This window comes from Canis lupus, chromosome 12, assembly GCF_048164855.1.
Source record: "Canis lupus baileyi chromosome 12, mCanLup2.hap1, whole genome shotgun sequence".
Classification (NCBI taxonomy): domain Eukaryota; kingdom Metazoa; phylum Chordata; class Mammalia; order Carnivora; family Canidae; genus Canis; species Canis lupus.
Genome location: NC_132849.1, coordinates 5194911 through 5205666, shown reverse-complemented (window position 1 = coordinate 5205666; position 10756 = coordinate 5194911). Strand labels below are relative to the sequence as shown.

General features: G+C 44.4%; 1 protein-coding gene across 3 annotated transcripts; it reads right to left on the bottom strand.

Annotated features, from left to right (window-relative positions):
* Window positions 1-3700: 3700 nt before the first annotated feature.
* ENSA (endosulfine alpha) lies at window positions 3701-10756 on the bottom strand. Of its 3 annotated transcripts, none has more exons than XM_072769330.1 (4): window positions 10554-10756; window positions 8754-8879; window positions 7369-7535; window positions 3701-4471 (listed from the first exon to the last, which is right to left on the bottom strand). In XM_072769330.1, the coding sequence occupies exons 1-4, from the start codon at window positions 10608-10610 to the stop codon at window positions 4456-4458; spliced, it is 366 nt and encodes a 121-aa protein (XP_072625431.1). In that variant the 5' UTR covers window positions 10611-10756; the 3' UTR covers window positions 3701-4455. The 3 variants fall into 3 exon arrangements, with proteins under 3 accessions (XP_072625431.1, XP_072625432.1, XP_072625433.1); XM_072769331.1 differs by lacking the exon at window positions 10554-10756 and adding an exon at window positions 10199-10299; XM_072769332.1 differs by lacking the exon at window positions 10554-10756 and adding an exon at window positions 9856-9885.

Genomic DNA, 10756 nt, shown 5'->3' with positions numbered 1-10756 from the left:
AGTGTTGGTCTATCTACCAGAATGTTCCTTGTCACCCTATCCTTCTGGAGAAATCCTGTTCCTCCCTAGAACTCATTCCATGAAAGTATTCATGGTCACTCTTTCCCCATTCCTTTGCAGATACTGGAGTGACTCCTACCTCCACTCTCAGAAACTATGTGACTTGGGCAATTACTGTTTTAGTTTCCTCACTTGTATAATGGCAGCAGTAAGACTGTCTACTCAGAGAATTGCTGTGAGGTTCCAATGAGAGGATGGAAGTTAAGTACTTAGCACAGGACTAAGTACTCAAGACATTTAGCAATTATTTACTCACCCCTATTTCTCTATGTAGCTGGGCCTCTACTACCCAAGTTTAACACTACAGTATGGTTTCTTCACATGGAAAAAGAAATCATCCACATATCACTTATATTTTAGCACAGTGCCTGGCATATTTTGCCTGTCTTATTAAGTAATTGAACTGGAATATTTATTCTTTTTTTTTTTTATTCATTCTTTTTTTAAAAGATTTATTTTTAGAGAGAGAGGGCAGGGGCAGAGAGAGGGAGAGAACGTCTTAAGCTAGTCCATGCTGAGCATGGAGCCCAACGTGGGGCTCGATCTCACAATATGAGCCGAAGCCAAGAGTTGTAGGCTTAACTGACTGTGCCACCCAGGTGTCTCCCTCAAACTGGACTATTTAATTACTACCCATCTTTCAAGGCCAAGTTCAGTTTCCATTTCTACCACTAATATTTACCTAATGAATTGGATTTTCTCTTCTCAGAAATTCTTTTATTTAGTTTTTAAAACTTTTTAAAAAGATTTTATTTATTCAAGAGACACACACACAGAGGGAGAAGCAGAGACATAGGCAGAGGGAGAAGCAGGCTCCATGCAGGGAGCCTGATGCGGGACTAGATCCTGAGACTCTGGGATCATGCCCAGAGCTGAAGGAAGATGCTCAACCACTGAGCCACCCAGGCGTCCATTTATTTATTTATTTATTTATTTATTTATTTATTTATTTATTTATTTAATCTATTTTAGAGATTCTTTTCTTCTATTAAAGATTTACTTACTTGAGAGAGAAACCCAAGCTGACTCTGCTTGTTGAGCACGGAGCCTGACATGGGGCTCAATCTCATGACTCTGAGATCACAACCTGGGCTGAAACTAACAATTGGTTGCTAAACTAACTACACCACCCAGGCGCCCTTCAGAATTCTTTTACCACAGCTTGACTGATGATATGCGGTCTTGCATATGTAGAAATGTCGGCTCAATGAGGCAGACATCATCTCTTACATTGTCAATCTGCCCAACAATAGCTAATGTAAAGTGAGTGTTCAACAGCTACTTGTGAATGAACATATTCTTGCCCCAGCAAGAGAAGCCTCACCTTATCACTCATAAGTCCTCCATCTCTAAGAAAATTCAGCGAAGAATTCATCTCCTGGATCTCCTTCCCCTGACTTTGGGAATTCAGCTTATAACTATGTGAATATGCACTTATTTCTATGCCTGTTATGGTTTAGGCTTCCCTTTCCTTGTTCACCTCCCTCAAAGCCCGGTAGAGGGCACTACACCTGCGATGGCTGCTTGTGGGGGTATGGCTTGCTCGCTGCAGATATTCTCAGTGGCAACTCTCCGAGTTACTTTTCTTTTGCCAGCGTTTTCCATGCTCAGGCCACACCGGCTTAAAATAAATGCTGCTGGATAATAATAATGGTGACTTCATCCCTGCCACCCTGTATATCAGATGGCTGAGAGGCTTGTTAGCATAATCGTCACTCAACCATGTTGGAGGAGTGGAGGAACGCTTGTCTCTACTCTTTGGAATATGGGCAGGAATAGCTATTTGAAGCACTGCAGAGCAGTCTGTTCTGGTTGCCTGGCCCTACAGTGTGGGAGTGAGGGAGAATGCACGGTAAGGTTTTACACTAAAATAGAGATTGCCACAATCCTTTCTTGGCACCCCAGGATTCCTAAGACTACAGTTTAAAACGAAGGACCAGGGAAGCCAGGAATAATGGAAAAGTCATATAAAAGGCTAGCTACGGGGTGCCTGGGTGGCTCAGTCAGTTGAGTGTCCAACTCTTGATCTCAGCTCAGGTCTTAATCTCAGGGTCCTGAGTTCAAGCCTAGCATTGGGCTCCACGCTGGGCATGGAGTCTACTTAAAAAAAAGAAAAAGATACTATCTCAAGCTCTTTAGTGAGCTAACTCTGCCACCTTATAAGTAATTTATTTTCTATACTTCAACTTCTTTACCTGTATTAAAAATGAAACTGCACCAATTATCCCACTTCAGCTTCACTGATCTCACTCCTCAGCTGTAGCCACCTGGCAATCATACACTAGGGATGGAATTCTCAAAAACAAGTCACGGCATTAGTTGAAGGAGAATAGGGATGAGAAGACACACTAACTCCACTGCAGTAAACATTCTACTCATTTGTGTGTGTATAGCTTCTAGCTTTGAGTTTATAACTTCTGAAGTATGTGAATTTTTGCATATATTTTCTCCCACTAAGACAATAAACCCCACAAAGATAGGGAATGTCTTTAATGTATCTCCAAACCACAGCTCACTCCGTGTCTAGCATGCTGTCCAGAAAGGCCAATGGTGGGGTACCTGGGTGGCTCATAGATTGGGCGTCTGCCTTTGGTTCAAGTCATGATCCTGGGGTCCTGGGATCGAATCCTGCATCGGGCTCCCTGTAGGGAGCTTGCTTCTCCCTCTGCCTGTTTCTCAGCCTCTGTGTCTCTCATGACTAAATAAAATATTGAAAAAAAGAAAAAAATTAAAGGCCAATGGTTGAGAGGCATCACAATTCCCTGGCTAAAGCAGGAGAAAGCAAGTAACATCCTGAGTAGCTGAAAACTTGGAAAGAACAACATTCCTAGCCCAGTTTAGAAGTGCCCTTCCCTTCAGAACTTCCCCTAAGATGGAGAGTTCTCTGGAATATCTATGTCTACTGGACCTTGTTTATCTTCCTTGATGCAGACTCATTTGAGAAGCCAATTATATTTGGGAAAATATACTCTCTTCCCCAAAGCTGGGCAAATAGGCAAGTAGATTCAATCTACCACGTGTGAAGGTTGGTGTGTGGCAGCGAGAGACAGGAGTGAGTTTGTTTCTCCTTTGGGTGATGGTCTTTTCTATAATACATTCACAAGCAGTTTTAAACTTCTTGCACTGGCAGGATTCTAGCGAGGCTCGGGACATGGTGAGGAAAGAAGTCACTCTGCCTCCTGCTGGCCACGAGCAGAAAGGCTTGAGTTCTTTTTGGCTTATTACTAGAGGTCACATTTCTCTTTCACAAAACAAGAACTTGTGAAGGAATGGAAGACCAAAAGGGAAAAGAGGGGCTTCTCTTTTTTGCTTAGCCTGAACTGAGCTCTAGGTGTTCATAAACTATTTAGATCAAATTCTTCATTTTGTGAGCCAAAACCTGAGGTTGATACATCTTCTCCATTAGCTATAGAAACAAAACAATAGATAGGAGTCAGGAAAAGCCCTGATCTTTGTGCTGACATCTCTGTTCCCTCTCCCTGATTGATGGAAGCAGGGAGTCCAGTCACATCCCACATTAAGAGCCCCTGTTCCTTAGAACTCAGGGTCCCACACCAGCTTCTCCCCTGAATGGTGTCTTCAGTTTCATTTTCTTCCCTTTCCCCAAACCCCAATAAAACACACCAACTGCTTCAGAATATTTCTGGGTTGTGTTTTTTCGTGGGTCGTCTTCTTTTTTTTTTTATTTCAAATACTGAAAAAGTCCCTTGGGCTCTGTGGGGCTCCCCACGCTCATGGCCCCCTTTCCCCCACACTTACTGCCCTTCTCCCCACAGCAAATCTATTTCAAAGACAGCACTTTCTTCAATGAACAATTAACATTAATTGTGTTCTCAACTTGGCTCTGCAGAACCAGAAGAGCTGTTTGCATCTGTCATATTTAGATGGACAGTTTCTTTTATCTGATACCAGATCCCCAGCCACAAGCAAACAAGGTGTTTTTCTACAGAGCTGAATTAGAACTCCTCATCTGGAGTCTACTGCACTCCTCCCCCGCACACCCATCCTACACAGGCCAAATGGTTAGGAAGGATAGTCAGGAATGCCTTTATCAACTCCGAGCCCTATTTCGTACCCCCACAAATTTACCACCCCACCCTCTCAAAACACCACACCCATGCCAACCCCCACACCCCCTCCCACCCCCGCCAGGATTTCACTGAGATTTCTCCCAACAGTTATTTGGAAAAAAGATAAAACAAAAAAATGTTCAGGGTCTTGGTGCTCAGCCCAAGGGGCTCCATGCGCTGGGACACCGACGGGCAGGGGCTTCTGCCTCTCCAGCCCGCGCCCGAGCCACCTCCTGACCCCTGGCTGCAAAAACAGGGAGGGGGAGGAGCCAGCACAGGACCCAGGAGGGCAGCGTCTCAGGATCTGGCGGAGCCCCGGGCAACATCATTCAACTTGGCCACTGCGGACGAACACAGAAGAAGAAAAAGAAAACACTGTCAAGTAATAAGGGAAAAAACCCCGAAGTTCCATCCCAGTCCCAAGCCCATGACTCTTCCATACTTAACAATCATTAGGCTACCTGGCACAAGCCTAAGTCCAATCCACAGAGTTGGAGAGAGGAGAGAGAGAGGAAGAGAGGGGAGGGAAGAAGGGAGAGTAAAGGGAGAGACAGGGAGAGGAGGTGAAGGAGGAAAAAGGGAGAACGAGAGAGAGGGGGAAAGGTCAGGAGAGAGGGAGAGAGAATTTCAGGTTTTCTACTAACCACAAAACAAAGTGTTCTCCATCTTTCTGGAGATAACCATGAAAACAATACAGAAATTCTTTAGATAAGATCAAAGTAACTGGAGGCTTGCAGGGGCTTAAATGGCCTGGCTTAGCACAGGCTTGATTTCACAGGCATAGCCAAAGCCACTTGCAGCAGCAGAGACTGTTGGGCACACGGTGATGAGGTGGTGCAGCATGGGAGCCAGGGCCTGATAACACATGTTGTTCTGAGTGGATTTAATAATCTAATAATTTAAAAAGGGAGACTTGGATTTGGTTTTGGAAATGACCCTTCTTTGCCATGGAAGTATTTCATGCTCTGGAAACAGGTGGCAAATACAGAACGTGGCTTGTTTTTTTTTTAGCCTTGAAGATGACCAGGTAGAGAGTCAGCGAAACCAACAGTTTTCTGATTTCCCTATTTTTTCTATTTCTTCCTAAAATTCAGACTTGTGACCTCAGTCTTGAGTATTCAAATGACCAATAGAGAAAGCAGCTCAGACAGAAAAGAAAAAAGTACAAAATTTGAGAAGATCGGAGATGAAGAAAACGTACAAAATTATATATATATTTATATATATAATAACATGACATATCTATGTACAACATGGCTGGGACAGTTGAAGAAACTATACAAGGATGTTCAGCATTTTCCCCTTCCCACACGGACTTTAGACTAAGGAAGACAGCATGAGGAATGGAGCAAGAAACACAAAAATTATATACAGTTACAAGTGACAGTCAAGGAATCTGGGGGCAGGGAATCCAGGGATCCTGCTCTCTCCATTCCTTCCTCACCAACTCTCTCCTATCCAATCTGTTACTTTCAGTAACAGCCTGAAAGTGAATGGCCAGTCAGGAAAGAAGCATACACATCTACCATCCACCCCGCATGTGCATCAGCAAGTTCATGGTCATTCTCATCAGGTCAAATGTTTTGGCATATCAGAATTATGAGGTGAGAGGGCATGAGAGTATTACAGAATCTTGTCCTCTTTAACAGTTCTCACTCTGACCCTCTCTGTCCTAACTAGCAGTAGGACTCAGGCCAAGTTAAAGAGGCTGAGGGTGCTGGCCACCTGCACCCCTCTCCTCCACCTGCTCACAAATCTGCGTTGCTGCTTCTCATCTCACAGGGGCTGAGTTACTGAGCCCTAGGAAGGCAGAGATTTCTTTTTTTTCTTTTTTCTTTTTTTTTTAGCAGAGATTTCTTAATGTTCCTTTTCTCTCTCCCTGACCTGACTACCTTCCTCCACCAGCTTCTTCCAAGGTGAATTATCTACTAAGAACCTGCTGCTCTAGCCCTGCCCTAGTACCAAGGCAGAGGCTGGCTTCAGCTTGTCCCTTTTCTTCTGGTCTCCCTAACAATACACCTGACATCTGATTAATCTCAAATGTGGGACTCCACCACATATGCGTGACTGAACATGTGTTCTCAGGCCCGCAGCTTGGCGGCTAGAGCAGCTTTTTAGCAGCAACGGTCTGGACTGGAGGGCCAGGAGAGTGGGTGGGGGCAGAAGCAAGAAGCTTCTACAGAAGCTAGCTTCTTAGAACTTTTTCCTTGACCCTTAAGACCATGATATTTATGAGGCCCTCTTGCCTACATCTATAACCCTCAAATCTCAACTTCCTGTCTTCCCATGTCTTCTTCAAATGGTTCCCCTCTTGGGCTCACCCCTAGGCCTTCCTCACTTAGTTTTACAAAGAATAGCAGAGACTTTTTTCAGCTCGCAGTTATACGATTTTTAAATTTGAATTAATCTTATCTATATTCAACTCTTTTACAGATGAGAAAATAGAAATCCATAGAGGTTAAATGACTTGACCAAGGTAACACATCAGTTTTGCTGAGACGGAGTGCAACTAGAACCCAGATATCTTAACTCCAAACGCAATGCTCTTTCCACTACCCCATGATACTTGTAAAAGCAGCATGCTGGAAGAGAGAGAGAAGGTGCCCATTTCATGTAAATGATGTTCTCCAAACTTTACATTACTTAAGAGCCAGGGCAAACTGTCAGAGATGCTCACTGAGTAAGGGAGGTTAAGTGGGCATTACAGTTTTAGGCAAGCAAATCAGTTTTCCTTTTTGAGGATTTTCTAAACCTGCTATAATGGAAACACGAAGCAATAGCAGCCTAAGGAAAAACATTTAGAAGCACAGAAAACAGATCTCATTCCATCTACCTTTCCCAACTATGTCAAGTTAGCCTCTGGATGTAAAACTACCATACTATTCCCAAGGCTTAGCCTAACCAATTTTGGGATATTCTCTTCCAAAAGGAAAAATCACATCTCCCTGGTTTCTCATACAAAAGAAAAAAGAGCATTTGCAGCATTATCCAGTCCTATTCTCTTACTTCTGGGCCTCTACCTGGGCTACAGTGTGGGTATGGAAATCTCAATTTAATCAAAGAAATGAACTTGAACCCCTTTTCAACCCACATCATCTTCTCAGCAGCCCCCAGCAGAATCACAGTCATTTCTGGCTAGCAAGCTGAGAAGATCTAACTAGATGCTCATTCCATCCCTGCCTATGACATATAAAAGTCCTGTGGGTGAGGAAGGGGACAGAAGGGGGGCCCAGGTTACCCCGCAAGCTTGCTGGTGACGAGCGAGGACTTTCTCTGGGGCAGATCCTGTGGGGTGGGGATGTGGTCACCAGTCACCAGGTTCTTGTCTGGTCCTGCACTTGGCAGCTGCTTATTCTTCATCTTGGCTTTGGCCATGTTGTAGTCTCCTGAGTCAAAGTACTTTTGCTAAGAGACAAGAGGGATGTTTAAGTGAGTGAGGAACTCTGGTCTACCTAAAAGCAAGGAGACTCACATCCATTATAAAACCCTCAACAGTGCTTAGATCTTTCCAGTCTTCCTTGATTAACTTCATACACACATAGTTTAGCATTAATGACATGTACTTAGGTCTTCTCCCAAATGTGTTCTGACTTTTTCAGGTATATAAGCAGTTTCCTAGCTAAGGTTTAGATTTTAGAAGTTAAGAGATAGCCCCTACACCCTTTATACACCCATTAGTACATTATGGTTCAACCAAATTACTGACTGTTCATAAAGCCTTACTGAGGACCAATCAGTCAGTCTCCAGTGGGCTTGGTGCTGGGGAAACAAATGAGTAAGATACACAGAAGCATCAATCTGGGGCTATCCTAGCAAACAGCAGGAGAGCAACCTCAAGTCAAAACCTTAAAATTAAAAATGATTCCCTCAGACCATGAATAGAAACTGGGCTTTTTCCTGAGGATCATGTCCTCTTCCTCTGACTCCCACTGCTCCCACACATGTTCCATGGCTGTGACAGCCTGCCCACGCCTGCCTTGCCTACAGCAAGGTAAACTGCAAATCAGCATCACATCATCATCTGTGACTAAGACTCAGTAACTAGGATTTTCCACAGGAATCTGTTTTACTGTTCATTTCATCCACACCGGGGAATACACACCAGTTTAATGACATATATATATAATGCCTCAGTTAGCTTTAGGTACAAATGGGGACAGAGAAACCTGATCAGGAGCTAGATGGCTATGAAGGCAGACCTTCTGTAAGAAATCTATTCACTTCAAGTTGAAGAAATCTATAGAACAGATGGTGTGATCTTTTTTGAAATCATGCACCCCCAAAATTTAGCTCTAATCTTAAAAAATGCAAGTCTAAAACTCCCACCATCTAAACACAGAAATCCCTGGGGGAGTCAGCATTTCAGTTCCTAATGTCCTTCTTTCTCTCAATCCCCCAAAGCCCCCATATCCAAATGTCTCAACATTAAGCCTTAATATCCTGTAGGATACCGTATCAGGGATTTATAATCATTTGCCTTGCTTTTTACAAGTTTCTAATTCCTCTCTACAAACTGCCCAATAACAAAACCTCCAGATAAGTATTCAGGAGCAGCTCTACAGATCTCATTCCTAAAGCCCCCTTTGACTTCAAAGTAAGAAGATAAGAAATTTTGTCCCATACCCCTTTCTGGAGTCTCTTCATGAGGAAGTCGGAGCCTCCAGGCTTTTGTCCTAGGCTTGGATATTTGGCCTTTAGCTTTGCCTCCTCGGCTCTCTCAGGGAGAATACCTTCTTTCTCCTGTGTGTCCTGGAGGAAACAAATGGGCCAATTTAAATTAAAAACTGAGAAGGAACTGCTTCTAATATCTAAGAACTTTCATACTATCAACTTTTCCTGGAGATCCATGCCCTTGTGAACATACTGTCTATATTCTGCTCCTAAATAAAGCCAGACCTTTGTTCAAATCCTAACGCTCAAGATGACTGTATTGTGAGGAAAAACAGAACAAGCTGCTTCTCACACTACGCCCAAAGAACCACTTCAGTGACCTGGGAGATTGGGTTAAAGATAATACCTAAACAAAATACTTCAATCAAGGGCAAACCATAGGTCGTTCAGCACAGAAGGTAGGAAAGACAGAGAAAAGTGCTAACCAGGGCTTCTGGTTACCCAAGATGTGTAGGAAAGTTCCCTGGCTGTCCCTAACACACAGTACAAGTCAAACAGAAAATAAAAGGGGATAATTCTGAGATGCTCCCTCTTATCCAGAGTCTACAGTAGTCATCTGATAAGTATTTCTATGGAAGAGGCTAAAGCTATGTGGCTTTCTCCAAAAATCTCCACATTAGTAATGGAACAACATTGCTTTAACATTTCCATAAACATTAGGTAGGAAAGTGACAGATAAACAGAAATGAAAAGGACATTATTTTTAACCTCAGGAAAATTAAGATACAGGAGGCTTAACAGTATTTACCCACAGTTTTTGCCAAAAAGTCAACACCTTCTCTAGTGGGGCAAGTGATGGAAGTTTGGGGAACATGCCAAGAACCTGCAATTGGTTTGTTAGTAACCATTGTTACTATCTTCTTGCTTTTTGTGGGCCCCAATGCTCTTTGTTGACTTTTTAAAAGGACCTAACGCCAATCTGTGGCTCTTTTCAATGTATTTATATTCCCTTCCCTTGACAATCCAGCATGATTGTAACCAGGTGCCTTTTATGAACCCCCGAGCCCAGTACTAAATGTTGTAAGTCAAATACAAGCCCCAAGAAGAGGTTTACTTGGGGTGTTTTCATCACAGAATTGTTGAACTAAGTCCCATTGCCTTGGAAGTCGGGGTGGTGGTGGAAATAGGGTGATGTCTTTCTTGTCACGACTCTTTTGGTGTCTTTTCTAGATTTAGCCTCCATTATCCTGTATGGAACTCCAGTCCTCTTCAAGCCTATTCGTTCCTGACACACCGTGGGCAACCGACCATCCCCAACCGTCAAAATAGGTCTCTTGAGAAAGTTGCCGCCTTCAACTAGCCATGATAAAGACTTCTTACGCCCAGTGCTGGTCTTTTAAACGTCTTTCCCTACATCTTTCTGATGTAGGCCCCAGCCGGGTGGTTGGGTAGTTTACCTCCATTAACCAATAACACACATCGTTTTCCAGGTACCACCAGCCCCCGTTCATTCAACCCCGTCTTTCCAAACACCCGCCCCGCGCCCCGGCTTGGCCAATGATAGCGCGACCTCCATGAGGAGAGCGGTAGGCCGAATGGCCAATCAGAGAGAGTATGGCACTGACGGACAATGGGCCCAACTAATCAGCGCCAGAGCTGCAAGCGGTGTTGCGGCTCACCCGGCGTGATGCAAGCAGTGGCCAACCCCCGCAGAGCTTGAGACCATGGCGACCAATCCGCACTGGTGGGAGATCGTCTCCCGCCCCACCACAGTCGCCCCCGGCTCGCCCGCCCGCACCCCCTCCATTTCACCTGCTTCTCCTCGCCGGTCTCCTCCGCAGGGTTCTCCTCTTCTTGTTTCTGGGACATGGCGGGACCAGGGCTGTGGAGTGTGAGGGGCCCGGGAAATCGATCGGAGAAGGGAAGGGGGAGGGGAAACGGGGACAACCTGCTCTGCTTCTTCGGCTCCTGTCACTAGGGTTGCTCAGTCAAAATGGCGGCCCTTGCCTGTGACG

What these genes read in the sequence shown, in the direction of transcription:
- ENSA (XM_072769330.1), bottom strand. Translation starts at nt 10,610, where the DNA reads ATGTCCCAGAAACAAGAAGAGGAGAACCCTGCGGAGGAGACCGGCGAG. An exon ending in AGACCGGCGAGGAGAAGCAG is followed by an intron (nt 8,880 to 10,553) that starts GTGAAATGGAGG and finishes TGTTTCCTCCAG; the next exon opens with GACACACAGGAGAAAGAAGG. An exon ending in TGAAGAGACTCCAGAAAGGG is followed by an intron (nt 7,536 to 8,753) that starts GTATGGGACAAA and finishes CTTGTCTCTTAG; the next exon opens with CAAAAGTACTTTGACTCAGG.